This window comes from Scyliorhinus canicula, chromosome 16 (genome assembly GCF_902713615.1).
Source record: "Scyliorhinus canicula chromosome 16, sScyCan1.1, whole genome shotgun sequence".
Taxonomy (NCBI): Eukaryota; Metazoa; Chordata; class Chondrichthyes; order Carcharhiniformes; family Scyliorhinidae; genus Scyliorhinus; species Scyliorhinus canicula.
In genome coordinates this window covers 46,615,873-46,630,326 of record NC_052161.1, presented here as the reverse complement: position 1 = coordinate 46,630,326, position 14,454 = coordinate 46,615,873, and the positions used below count along the sequence as shown (strand labels likewise).

General features: G+C 44.6%; 1 protein-coding gene across 1 annotated transcript in view; it reads left to right on the top strand.

Moving 5' to 3' along the window:
- The window catches only part of bnip3 (BCL2 interacting protein 3), a 64,553-nt gene extending 51,809 nt beyond the window's left edge, over positions 1-12,744 (top strand). The window contains exons 3-6 of the mRNA XM_038773534.1: positions 1,054-1,138; positions 6,586-6,692; positions 7,208-7,357; positions 10,043-12,744. Coding sequence (XP_038629462.1) covers positions 1,054-1,138; positions 6,586-6,692; positions 7,208-7,357; positions 10,043-10,088 — 388 coding nt within the window. The 3' untranslated portion in view covers positions 10,089-12,744. The remainder of the gene's footprint in view (positions 1-1,053; positions 1,139-6,585; positions 6,693-7,207; positions 7,358-10,042) is intronic.
- The last annotated feature ends 1,710 nt before the right edge of the window (positions 12,745-14,454 follow it).

Genomic DNA, 14,454 nt, shown 5'->3' with positions numbered 1-14,454 from the left:
GAAACATTAGAAACTGGATGGTGCATTGGGTCAAAAATACAATTGTATTTTTGAGAACTGGATTTAAATCAATGATGAGAGAATATTCTCCTCTTTTTAATGACCATCCTCATCATTTATTTTCAACGCAAAATGCATCGCAGGATAGCTAGCATTATTCCTTCCAGCAGTCAAATGGTAGAAGGAGTAGGTAATTCATACTGGTGCACAAGTGTGCACTGCGGTTAGAGTTAACAGTAGATTGGACTGAATTACGTTGCATCAAGTGTGCTGGACTTGTTGACGGGCTTATCTGATTGGTGAAAGTGGAAAATTCTCAGTGCCCATCTGGTTTCGACCCATCACTTTTATTTTTTTTTCAGGTCACGTGATTCTCTATGCAGTTAGCTCTTGATGGCCTTAGAAGCCAAGAAAATACTTTGGGGAGAAATTTTAAAGGTGCAGCACGGACTTGTATCAACTCCTGTGTGCTCTGCACAGCATTCTTCCATTGTTATTGCCTGTGTTCTGCAATGCTACCTGTTCCCCGGGAATCAACCTGAATACAGGCTGACAATCAACTTCTGCAAAGGGCTTAGTCACCACACTTCTCTTGCACTTCTCAGCCACCATTTACTGAGCAGCACTAACAGTGCCTGAGAATTGGTTTTTGACTGCTGTTTTAGAAAGAGGAAGGGGATAACTTCAAAATTGAAGTTTAGAACTCAGTCGGAAACTCAGGTGAAAGTGCGTGCTTTAATAAATACGTATTGAGTGGAGGTGCAATCTCACTGTACATGAGAACTGAGGTAGGAAAAGTGTTGTTACTTCACATATTGGGGAAAAACCATTTTCTTTTATTAATGGATTTGTACTGCGGTTCTTTTAAATTGTGTATATTCTTTGCATGCTGATAAAGTACATTGATCATGGAGCAGGAAGCTGGTTTGACACTGGCAACGGAGAATACAGGCCAAAATGTAATTTTCAGTGACAGTACTTCTTTCTTTAAAGCCAATGTTTTATATTTCTAGTATAATATTGACATTTCTGAATTGTTTTGATTCTCTGCAGCCCTCCACGTTCTTTGACTCCTCAGCAGCCTCGCTGCAGTTCAGAGGTGGATACACATAGCAATGGAGAGAAAAACAGTTCGCAGGTGAGAAAAATTGAGGAAATTGTTTCATCCCTAAAAACACATCATGCTCCTACAACTGAATTGTTAATATTTCAATTAAAATCTGATCAAAATTCCCTTCCATCTATTTGCGAGCTTGCAAACTGTTCACAAAAGTTGAAATAGGTATCACAGTTTTTAAAAAAAGTATAAGTTGAAAGATATCAGCCATAACCAGTAACAATGATTACACTGGTAACATGACATAATTATGCTGAATATGCTTAGGCTGCTTATTCTTTAATGAGTGATGAAGAACATTTATCTTTCCCGTATTATTTCCAGTGACACAATTCCAGACAATGTGATTTTTTTTAAACAAATCTTTTAATCTGTTAAAAGAATTTTTCAGTTATAGTTGGCACAATAATAAACTCAGTTCTGACATTGGAAGCTTCAAAAACTAACCTTCCATTCACAATAGAAAGCTGCGTGAAAAAACTAGTCAAATGTAGTTGCATGGAAATAACAATAATTGATGGTACTAATAAACAGCACTCAATTTGCAAAATCACATACATTATGGAGACTAGGAGATGGCAAAGGATATGTTAATGGAAGGATATAATTACAGTGTGACAAATTTGCTTAGGCACTTTCCATTATAAATATGAACGTTGTAACTTACAATGGAAAACTGTAACAGTAAGTGCACAGAGTTGCAATATATTTAACATATTACTAGGCATTGCAAATATGTAATAACCATCCAGATGTGTTTTTAATTGTAGCTGTAATGTAAAGTAAGGTCAAAGTTAAAGGGACACTTAAAAAAACTTAACGACATTAAAAACGAGTTTAGAAATTGTGTCCGAATGATATTTTCATACAGAAATATTTAATGGCAGCACGTGCCCGTGAGCTGTGTTAATTCTGCATAAATGTTGCACAGTTCTTTTTGCTATTTTTGAGTGGAGAGAAGTTAAATTAGGTATGTGAAATAAATTTGTCAAGAGCCCAGGAAAATATTAAAATCAATTTGAAATAATTGCCCATTTTCAAGAGGTAGCTGAAAGGGAGTATTAGTACAGTGTACGCATATCTGAAAAGTAAGAATGTGCAAATCTACAAGGAGAGGGAAGGGGAGTGACAGGAAGTGAATTGATCCTTCGAAAAGCCAGCACAAACACATCAGGCTGAATGGCTGCCTTCTATGCTGTAATGTCTCTGTGATTCAGTGATGTGAGTACTTATTTTGAGATATATCTTATAACTATAGGATTCAAAATTTGTAAGGAACTGTCAAATTACATTGGGCAGAATTTAAATCTGCCTCTGGGCTGTGTGGCAGGCTGGGGGTGGTGGGGGCAGGTGAAGTGTCCATCACTTTCCCAACTCCCTCCAATTATGTCAGAGTTGAAGAAGGTTAAGGGTGGCATCCGTCCTCGAATCCGATTGAGGCCCTTAAGTGGTTAATTAATGACACCTTAAGGGCCTCTTTCCGCTATGGAGGGCTTTCCCAGTGGCAAGGATTGGTCCCTCAAAACCGAACCCTCACCTGAGCCTGCATGACTAACCGTGGACAGCCCTGAACCCTTGCCTCCATTCCAGGGCCTCCTCTATTGTTGATGGTCCAGGCTGACTGCAGACCAACAATGGCTACCACTCCCGGTGACGATGCTGGAAGTGAAGGGCTGCCAGCACTCCGATTGGTCAGTAGCTCCTAGAGATGGGATCTTCATATTTAAAGGGACAGAAGCCCTGACACTAAAGCAGTTATGTGGCTGATGGGCGTGCAATTGCATTGGAGCTCTGGAAATCGCCGGAAGTGGGGTAACCCCAGCGAGTTAGGGCCCGAGGATTTCTGTGGGAAGGAACGCCGAATGTGCCTGAACTGCTGCTCAACGGTTTGCTGGGCCAAAGGGGCCAAGCGGAACATTTGAGACTCTTTCCTTTGTTCATGGACATTGGTTTGGGGGGTTTCCCCCCCCCCCCTTTTTTTTGTGCTCTCTTGTTTCTTATGGGGGGGGTTTGGGTATATATTTATGTGCTTTTTCTTTTTTTTCTGTTTTTTTTCCTGTTTGGGCTGGTTTGTGCTTTTTGTGCAGCTCGCGGAAGACACTGGAGCCGGCTTGCCCCAGTGGGTGGGGAGGAGGACGGGGAAACAATGGGAATGAGACAGGAAGGCACCGGAGTGTTGAGTCACCGGGCTAGCAGATTGGCTAGTCAAGGGAGTCAGATGGGGGGGAAGCTTCAGCCAGTAGATGGCAGGGGTGGGGGTATCGGGGGATGGGGTTAGGGGAGGGTGGGGGGGGGGTTCTGCTCGGGAGAGGGACTTGAAATAGGCACTGGAAAGGAGGTCGAGGGTGGAGGCAGCCAAAGGGCGGGCCAGGAATGGCGCGACGCACGGGCCAGGGGCCGGCCCGAGAAAGGCTATGGCTGACCGGCGGGGTGGGGGGGGTGGGATGTGCCCCCCGACCAGGCTGATCACCTGGAACGTCAAGGGACTGAATGGGCCGGTTAAGAGGGCGCGGGTGTTCACGCACTTGCGGGCCCTGAGGGCGGACGTAATTATGTTGCAGGAGACACATCTGAAAGTGTCGGACCAGACCAGGCTAAGGAAGGGCTGGATTAGCCAGGTCTTCCACTCGGACTTGGACTCGAAGTCCAGAGGGGTGGCAATCATGATCAACATGCGCGTGCAATTTGAGGCAGAGGGCATATCCGCAGACAGGGGGGGCAGATACCTGATGGTACGGGGCAGACTGGAGGGGAGAAGAGTGGTGCTGGTGAATATATATGCCCCGAACTGGGATGACGTGGACTTCATTAAAAGAGTGCTGGGGAAGATCCCGGACCTGGATTCTCGCAGGCTAATAATGGCAGGGGACTTTAACATGGTCCTTGACCTGACTTTGGATCGGTCGTGTCCCAGAACGGGTAGACTCTCAGCAATGGCAAGGGAGCTGAAAGGGTTTATGGAGCAAATTGGGACAGTGGACCCCTGGAGAGATAGACAGCCAACAGGAAGGGGCTACTCGTTTTACTCGCACGCCCATAAAGTATATTCCAGGATAGATTTTTTTGTACTAAGCAGGGACTGTATGGGGGTGGTAAAGAACACGGAATACTCAGCAATTACCATTTCAGACCATGCCCCGCATTGGGTGGACCTGCAGTTCGGGGGAGCGAGCTATCAACGCCCGCAATGGAGGCTAGATGTGGGACTGCTGTCGGAGGAGGGGATCTGCGAGAGGCTTCGGAAATGTATAAAAAATTACCTGCAGGTGAATGACACGGGGGAGGTCTCAGCGGCGACCTTGTGGGAGGCGCTAAAGGCAGTAGTGCGGGGGAAGCTGATTTCAATTGGGGCCCACAGAGCCAAGGCAGACCGGGCAGAGATGGATAGATTGGTCAGGGAAATGGGTCGGATAGATGAAGAGCACGCGGAGTCCCTGGGGGAGGTTTTACTCAGGGAGAAGCAGAGACTACAGGCGGAACTGGGGGCACTATCCACGAACAGGGCCGTGGAACAGCTTAGGAAGGCGAGGGGAGTGGTGTACGAGCATGGGGAAAAGGCTAGCAGACTGTTAGCGCAGCAACTCAGGAGGAGGGAGGCGGCCAGGGAAATAGGTAGAGTGAAGGACGAGGGGGGGCGCAAAGTGGAGGACCCGGCAGAATTGAATAGGGTATTCCGGGACTTCTATCGTAAGCTGTATACTTCGGAGCCGCCGGAAGAACCGGAGGGGATGAAAAGGTTTCTGGACGGGTTAACATTCCCAACAGTTGGTGGGGGGCGAGTGGAAGAGCTGGGGGCCCCGATTAGAGTAGAGGAGGTATTGGGGGGCCTTAAGGCTATGCAGTCGGGGAAGTCCCCGGGGCCGGATGGATACCCAGTAGAGTTTTATAGGAAGTTCTCTGAGCTGGTGGGCCAGGTCTTGGCAAGGGTTTTCAATGAGGCAAAGGACAGAGGGACCCTGCCGCCGACAATGTCACAAGCCACCATATCTCTGATATTGAAGCGGGGTAAAGACCCGGAGGCGTGCGGGTCCTACAGGCCAATCTCCCTGACTAATGTAGACGCCAAGTTCCTGGCATAGGTACTGGCGGGTAGAATGGAGGACTGTGTACCGGAGGTGATTGGGGAGGATCAAACGGGGTTCGTGAAAGGTAGGCAGCTGGCGGCCAATCTGAGGAGATTGCTCAATGTGATAATGATGCCCCCGGCGGGTAGAGAGGTGGAGGTAGTGGTGGCAATGGACGCCGAGAAGGCCTTTGACCGGGTGGAGTGGGACTATCTATGGGAGGTGCTCGGACAGTTTGGGTTCGGGGAGGGATTGGTGGATTGGATCAAATTATTATATCAGGCCCCGAGGGCCAGCGTCAGGACCAACAGAGAAATGTCGGAGTACTTTAGGTTGTACCGAGGGACCAGACGGGGCTGCCCGCTCTCCCCGCTGCTGTTTGCGCTGGCCATAGAGCCGCTGGCGATTGCGCTGAGAGCCGCAGAGGGTTGGAAGGGGATGGTGAGGGGCGGGGTTGAACACAGGGTTTCTCTTTATGTAGACGACCTGCTCCTGTACGTGTCGGACCCAGTGGCCGGGATGGGAACTATACTGGGAATGCTGAGGAAGTTCGGCCAGTTCTCAGGATACAAATTAAATACGGTCAAGAGTGAAATGTTTGTGGTCCAGGCAAGGGGCCAGCAGGGGGGAGGGGGGGGGTAGAGTAGAGTAGGAGGGAAAATATGGCGGGTAGTACCGGTGGGAGGGGAGCGGGCTTGTGCAATATGTTACGATGGAAGTATTGAAAGTACGTGGATGTTTGCACATTTTTGCCTTTTTTGCTTTCTTTCTGATGATGGCTGTAACTGTTTATAAAGCCAAAAACTACCTCAATAAAATTGTTTATTAAAAAAAAAATTAAAATTAAATAGTTGTTTTTTTCCCAAAATTATAGATTTGCTTCTATAATCAGGTGAAATGTGCAAGTCTGAATACCATTGTCTGTGGCCGGGATTCTCCGGTATCCGGCGGGCGGGCCGTACCGGCGCCAAAGAGTGGCGTGAACCATTCCGGTGTCGGGCCGCCTGGAAGGTGCGGAATCCTCCGCACCTTCGGGGGCTAGGCCGGTGCTGCAATGATTGGCGCTGTGCCAACCAGCGCCAAAGGACCTACGCCGGCCGGCGCGAGTTGGCGCATGCGCAGGAACATCAGCGTGTTTCCAGAACCGCTGGCGTGATTCCTGCACATGCACAGGGAGGTTCTTCTCCACGCAGGCTATGGGGGAGCTTTACAGCGGCCGGCGCGGAGGGAAAGAGTGCTCCCACGGCACAGGCCCGCCCCCTGATCGCGGGCCAGGACACCGTGGGGTCCCTCCCCCCGGGGCCCGATCCCCCCGCACCTCCCCGAGGATTCCGCAGAACCGCTTCCCGAATTGGAGAATCCCGCCCGTATATCTAATAATATTTTCATTATCTCTTTATTCAGTCCGAAGAAGATTATCTTGAGAGAAAGAGAGAGGTCGAAAATATAATGAAGAAAAATGCTGATTGGATCTGGGATTGGTCAAGCAGGCCAGAAAATATCCCGCCAAAGTAAGTATAAACTTGTTGCCATTATTAGCCTTTTCTGTCCCTCCTTTAATTGCTGTGTCTCCACAACATGACCCGCAGATATAGGATCAGCAAAATGGAGCCCAATCAGATAACGGTGTTCAAAATTATGATGGATTCTGGTGGGATGAATGATAGTCGATTATTTCTGTTGGTAAGCAATAGAGTGATGATGGGACATAAAACACGGAAGAAACGTTTGAGAAGAACCTTGAGAAGATGTGGCCAGAATGTGGAATTCTCTGCCAAAAACTACTGAACCAAAGTGCATAAATTATTTTAATGTAGAATTAGATCATTGCTTCATAACTAAAAGCTTTAAATGGTAAAGGGAGCAGGCAGGCAAGAGAGATTAGACTGGATGTTTCCTATAAAAAAGATCAAGCGCACAATTGACAGGCCAAAGGGCTTGCTTTTCGTTGTAACATTCATCATTTTTGTTACTTTGTAATATTTGTAACAACACTGCACCAGCTAAAATGTGTATTCTGAAATAGGGAATTCCAGTTCAAACACCCAAAGCGTTCTGCCAGTCTGAGTATGAGGAACACGGGAGTCATGAAAAAAGGTGGAATTTTCTCAGCTGAATTTCTGAAAGTCTTCTTACCTTCATTGCTCATCTCCCACATATTAGCTATTGGTTTGGGGTAAGTAGCCATCAGTTTGTTGATTATTAGAGTTAGAGTTACATCAGGATCTATTTACTACACTGATTCGAATGTTCATTGAAAGGGCTTATTTTCGCTGTACCGATTTGGCCAACTTCAGATACTTGGTGAAAATTGAGCACATTTGTACTATATCTGGTTCAGAAATCACTTTGACACGCAGTTATAAATATTATTCAATAATTTAAAAAAACAGCTTTGTCAGTGAAGCCGAGTTTTCTGATGTGATCAGCCTCATGCCTCCCTTTGATCCATCTTGAATGCTTAATGCAATCGATGTGAATCCCTAAATACAGACTTGTTGATCCTCACACAGCTAGTTGTGATATCTTGCTCAATGTTCCAGCATTCAGAATTGATTTCTACACGGTATTTTCCACTCTAACTAGCAGGTCCATAGGAACCCATTTTGCTGGATTTTCACTGTATTTACAGTGGGAAATTAAGAACCGCTGCCAAAGTTGTACCCCTTCCTGCTCCAAAGGGTAAAGTTGAAAATATATAAAATACAAATACACTTGGCCTGTCCTTAACCATTCAGGAGGAGATTTGTTCACATCCACATTTTTATAATAACCTTATGTAGAAAGAATTTTAAAAATTGACTATTTGGCAAAGATTTTTTTTCACCTTTATTAATCTAGAGTTTGCTTAACAATTTTACCAGTAGACGGACTCATCTGGAATTTCCACAGGAGTTCTTCAGCGGGAGATTGGAGGAAATACAGGAAAACTGCTAAAAATGGGCGTATTCTTCAGTTTCTGCTAAAGTTTCATTGGGGATCTGGTGAACCCTGTGAAAATTTGATGTCCACATGTTTAAAAAATACTTTCTTGAGAGAGGAAATCTTATCCCAACCAATGATGAATAAAGGGGTATGTGTTCAGAGTTCTTTAACCCACAGGTATAAATGTTACCATTATACATAGGCCTAAATGGTAGAGGAGCTCCAGTTCCTTCAGATTAATAGGCTGGTAACAGCACAGTGGAGGCCATTTGGCCCACTGAGTTAACACCAACTTTCTGCAAGGGTAATTCGGTGGTCCCACTCCGTCACCTTTTCCCTGTAACCTTGCAAATTTCTTCAAGTGCTTATTTAATTCCCTTTTAAACCCCACAATTGAATCTGCCACCACCACCACCCTCTCAGGTAGGCAGTGGGTAAATAGAACTTGTTTTTCCATGTCACCGTTGATTCTTTTGAAATGAAAAATGAAAATCGCTTATTGTCACGAGTAGGCTTCAATGAAGTTACTGTGAAAAGCCCCTAGTCGCCACATTCTGGCGCCTGTCCGGGGAGGCTGGTACGGGAATCGAACCGTGCTGCTGGCCTACTTGGTCTGCTTTAAAAGCCAGCGATTTAGCCTGATGAGCTAAACCAGCCCCAATCACCTTAAATATAAATAACTCATCTGGTTCTCACCTCTCTTTAGAAACAGTTTCTCTCTGTCTACTCTGTCAGCGCATCTTATGATTTTGAACACTTCCGACAAATATCATCTCAACCTCCTCTTCTCTAAGGAGAAAATACCCAGCTTCTTCAATTTCTCCACATAATTCAAGTCCCTCATCCCTGGAATCATTGTCATAAATCTTTTCTGCACCTTCTCAATACATGGATTCACCTTCCTAAAGTGCAATGCCCAAAACTGGAAGCAAGAATACAGTTGATGCCAAACCAGTGCTTCATAAAGGTTCATTATAATTTTCTTGCTTTTGTATTCTAGTTATAAAGCCCAGGATCTCATTTAATTTTCTCAACCTTCAACTACTTGTGCATATATACCAAAGTCTCCCTATTCATGCACATTCTTTAGAATTGTAACAGTTAGTTTATATTGCCTCTCCTCATTCTTCCTATGAAAATATATAATTTCACAGTTCTGTACATTAAAATTCTATCTGCCATGTGTCTGCCCATTTCACCATCCTGCCTGTGTCCTCCTCATGTCTATCACTATCGTCCACAATCAAGTCTATGGCTATCGTCACAGTTCACAGGATTTACAAGTTTTGTGTCATCAGCAAATTTTGAAATTGTGTCCAGTCACAAAAATCAGTCTTTAGTACATATCACGAAAAGCAGTGGTCCTAGTACTGAACTTATGGAGAACACAACTGGATGGCTGGAATTCTCCAGCTGTTGTGATTCTCAGTTCCTGCCGGCAGCGCGTACCGCCCAGGGGTTACCCGGGGGCATGGGGCGGCATCAATGGGAAATCCCATTGACAAGCAGGAGGAGTAGCGAATCCCGTTCCCAGCGAATGGCACTGGCAGCGGGATTCTCCAGGAAATATGCAGATTTAGGCCAGAGTTCTCCAACCGTTGGGACTCTCTTTCCCTGCTGGCAGTGCACCCCCGCCCACTGGTTTCCCGGTGGCATGGGATGACTTCAATGTGGAATACCATTGACAAGCAGTGGGAAGAGAGAATCCCACCACCAGCGAACAGCGACGGCGTACCGCAGAGAAACAAGTGACTGGGAGACCGTAGAATCCAGCACAGAATGCTAAATTATTGATCCAAACTACAACATACCAAGCTATTCTCAAAATATAATAATCTCAGTAATCTGTAATAGCCACAGGGTACTGCTCGTGGTTTGGGCTGTAGTAAGCCACATCATGAATCCAATTCTTTCACCCATTTGTTTTTCTTTCTAGAATCTACATAGGCAGACGCTTAAGTACCCCATCCAGTGCTGTTTAAGGATATTCCATTGAAGGTGCATGCGTGTGGTATGTGGCAGATCCTACGAAGAATTCTTCAGAAGCAGCCATTGACTATGGAGTGTTCACTTTTGCTGTAGCTGCTGGGTTTTGTCCCCCAAGTGATAATTACAATCCCGAGGACTATGTTCATAGTTGATTAGCCCTGTTCCCCCTCACTGCCTAGTTAGATTGTATCTGTTTTAAATCATTTGCACATACCACAAATGTCAGGCACATTGGAATTTAATTTACACGCAAACCATTTCGTAAAAATAAAAAGCTGTGAAATATTTTATCTGGTAGTGTGAAAGTATAAATCAAAAGTTTTGTTTAATATGAACCAACAGAATAACACAGTTCAACAGATCTCAGATATGATGGAGCATGTAACAGTTTTCAGACTAACCTTTTAAGGGTGGGAAGAGGAAGGTTGTTCACCCATCTCGCGATACACTTTCTTATTTGTTCCACCCTGGGATAGGAGAGGAGGGTTCCTAACTATTCTATTGACAATTGTAACTAATAAATGAAAAGGAGCGATTGTGCAAGATTCCTACATATTTCCAGTGATGAAGAGACTGTAAAAGGCCAGATTTACAGTATTTAGTTACAGCTGTGAATGTACTGAAATACAAGCAAACAAAGGGTGGTGTAGTTGCCAGCGTTCAATAAGTTGATGTCTTACTCTGGAATTTGGAATAGTTAAATGGAATAAGATGAATTACAATTGATAATATTCTATTGTTTGGGAAGTTATTTTTAAAGAATCTTTTCAAGCCAATTACAGTATATCAAACTTATCAAGTGTACATTATGCATTGTTACTTGAGTTAATTTCAGTAGAGTTTTTCAGTGACTGCACTTGGATTTGTCTTAGTGATAAAGTACAGTAAAAAACATCCAACACATGACTTATATCAAGATAAATGTACTGCAACATATATGAAATTGAAAAAACAATCTTAATACTCGTGTGCTTATATTGGTATGATTATAGGCTTGTTTAGAATTTATGTAAGAGATTAAACTACAGTGAAGCACTCACAATCATCATAATAGAGGTGATGTACTTGCCTAGTGGATAATTGAAGGTCCCAATGTCCCCCTGCGTTTCTAGTGCAGTTATTCTTTAGGTATGGGAACAAAGATATGTACAATGTAAATAACAATGAAACATTTTCAGACTCTTGAGTTCCATAGAAAGCATTGTCGCAAAAGAAGTCTAGCAAGTACAGTCCCAATATTTTACAGCAGGCGTGCATGTGTAAATTTGATTTACTGTCCATAAATTATGCCCGCTATAACGTGGTAGCATCAATAAAATTAATAATCATTTAAATTCCAGCTAGTTGACCTTGAGTGGTGACTGAGCAGAATTTGTATTTTACAGTTTTAAATCTTGCCAAAGGGAAGACAGTTAAAATATCAGGACTGCTTTCCAAGAGTAGGTCAGCTTCCTAAGTCCTTACTTCTTTCACTTTATTCTTTTTTGCTGCTTGAGAAAGACAAGTGAAAGACCAGCTCTCCATGTTGTACAGGAAATGAATGGAAGAGAAAATGAGAAACATCTGTAGGCTTATTTGTGGATATTAAACATGTGTTTTAAATTGTACAAAGAAAATGTGAAGTTTAAGGGAAGTGCAGTCTGCCTCAGTAAAACTTTTATTATGTTCAGTGCACTGTAATGAGATGTGAAACGCTGAGTAAACACCGCTGGTTCAGTCCAAAATAAACAAGAGTACACAAGATACTATTGTGGAAAACTTTGAAACTGGTGTTAGTGGAAACAGGTGATCACATTAGGTGGGATTCTCCCGAGGCCGAAATCGGGATCAGCGATCGGGCAGAGAATGGATTCCGACGCCGGAATCGGGGCCGGCACCGGTTTGACGCCGGCCTGCCATACTCCACCCCCTCCAAACTGGCATCATTGAGACACGTGCCGTTGCAACACTGTTGGCGCATCATTGGCTGGCCCACCCACGATGCTTCACCCACGTGTGGCCCCAGCAGTCGGGAACCCGGTGGGTGACAGTGTCCAGCACCGCCACACTCGTCCCGCTGGCTGGAGGGGGGCTTCTGCTTGGGCTGGGGACACTGGTGGGGGTTGGCCAGGGGATGGGCTGTAGGGTCGTGATTGGCGGGTTGGGGTTCGAACACGGCGGGTGCCATGTTTTCCAGTGCGACTGGTGCTGGCCGTCAGCCCTGCGCCTGCGCAGCCTGGGACGCGGCCATTCTCCAGCTGTTTTCAGCGTGTTCCGCGGGCGTTTCACGCGGTGCCGGTGCTACCAAAATCGTTGAGTGGTTCACGCCGATTTTCCTGTCGTGAAACTCCCGCGGATTCTCCGTTCAAGCCGGCTCTTTGCCTCAGGAATGGAGAATGTAGCCCTTTTTTGGCTGATGTAAGGGACTTTGATTTAAACGTGCACATTTGAAGTGGTGGGAGCTGTAATTGGAAAGATAGATAATTGGAATGTGATTAATGGTGCTTTTTTTGTCCTCCCATTTGTCATATTGTGCTGTGTTAAGTAAATATGTCCAATTTTGCAGAATGCTATGTTCTATGTTTCATACTTGTAATCAATATGGAAGTAATGTTTAACAATTTGTTTTAAATGTTTGCAATATAAAAATAAAAGCATTGTGTAATTATATTTAACTTGGTGCTGTTTTTTGTTAATGATTTTTTGGTAATTTTATAACAGTTTAATATGATTCAGTGTATATTGTTACAGATAAATTAAGAGGAGTAGGCAAAACGGCCCCTCACGCCTGATCCACCATTCAATAGGATCATGGCTGATCTGATTGTAATCTCAATTCCACATTCCTGCCCAACTCCCCCCTCCCCTCCATAACCATTCACCCACTTGCTTATCATCTATCTCTTCATTTAAAATTTTCAAAGATCCTGCTTCCACTGCCTTTCGAGGAAGAGAGTTCCAAAAACCTTCAGAGAAAAAGATTCTCCTCCTCGATGTTAAATGACTGACCCCTTATTTATAAATCTAGTTCTTGATCCTCCAACAAGAGGGAACATTCTACCCCATGTAAGACCCCTCAGTGTCTTAACGGTTTAAACTAAGTCACCCCTTATTCTATACTCCAGAGGATACAAGGGTGGCCGGACTAACGTTTTCTCATAAGAAAAGCTGCCCACTCCTGGTAATAGTCTAGTAAACTTCTGAACTGCTTTTAACAAATTCATGTCCTTCCTGAAATCAAAATAGCAATACTGTACAAAATACTCCGGTTGATATCTCACCAGTACCCTGGTCAACTTCAGCATTACCCCTACTTTTGTATTCAATTCCCCTCACAATAAACTATAACATTTTATTAGCTTTCTTAATTACCTGCCGTACCTGCACACTAGCCTTTTGTGATTCATGCATTAGGACACACAGATCCCTCTGAATCTCAGAGCCCTGTGATCTCTCATCATTTAGATAATATGCTTTTTTATACTTCCTGCCAAAATTGATAATTTTATATTTGCCCACATTATACTCCCATTTGCCAGGTCTTTGCCTACTTACTTAACCTGTCTAGATCCCTTTGTCACCTTATATCTTCTACCTATCTTTGTGTCATCAGGAGCGGAAAATCTTGCATGGTGTCCAAATTGGTTTCAAGCGGCTGTGAAAGCATAAATCGATTGTCCCTGCACACCCCCCCCCCCCCCCCCCCCCCCCCCCCGGCCGCCTGCCAGTGATGTAACGGGAGCATTTATTGCCCTTCCCTAATTGTCCTTGAGTATATGGTGGTGAGCTGCCTTCTTAAACTGCTGCAGTCCATGTGGTGCAGATACATCCATAGTGCTATTAGGAAAGGGAGTTCTGCGATTTTGACCCAGTGACAGTGAAGGAATGGTGATATAGTTCCAAGTGAGGATGGTCCATGGCTTGAAGGTGGAGGTATTACCATGTATATGCTGCCCTTGTCCTAGATGGTCGAGGTTGTGGGTTGGAAGGTTCTGTCGAAGGAGCCATGGTGAGTTGCTACAGAGCATCTTGTAGATAGTACACACTGCTGCAACTGCATCAGTGGTCGAGAGAGTGGGGTTTATTCTGTCATGGGATGTAGGTGTTACCCACAATACCAGCATTTGTTGCCCATCTCTAATTCCCACATCTTGAACTGAGCCGCTTGTTAGACTATTTAAGAGTCAACCATATTGCTGTAGGTCTGGAGTCACGTGTACACCAGATCAGGTAAGGATGACAGATTTCCTTCCCTATCAGTGAACCAGGTGGGTTTTTTTGTGACAATTGATGATAGTTTCTTGGTCACCATTATTGAGTCTTGGGCCAGGATTTTCTGAGGGTGGAACTCATTGTGAGCAATATGGAAAAAATGGCTAA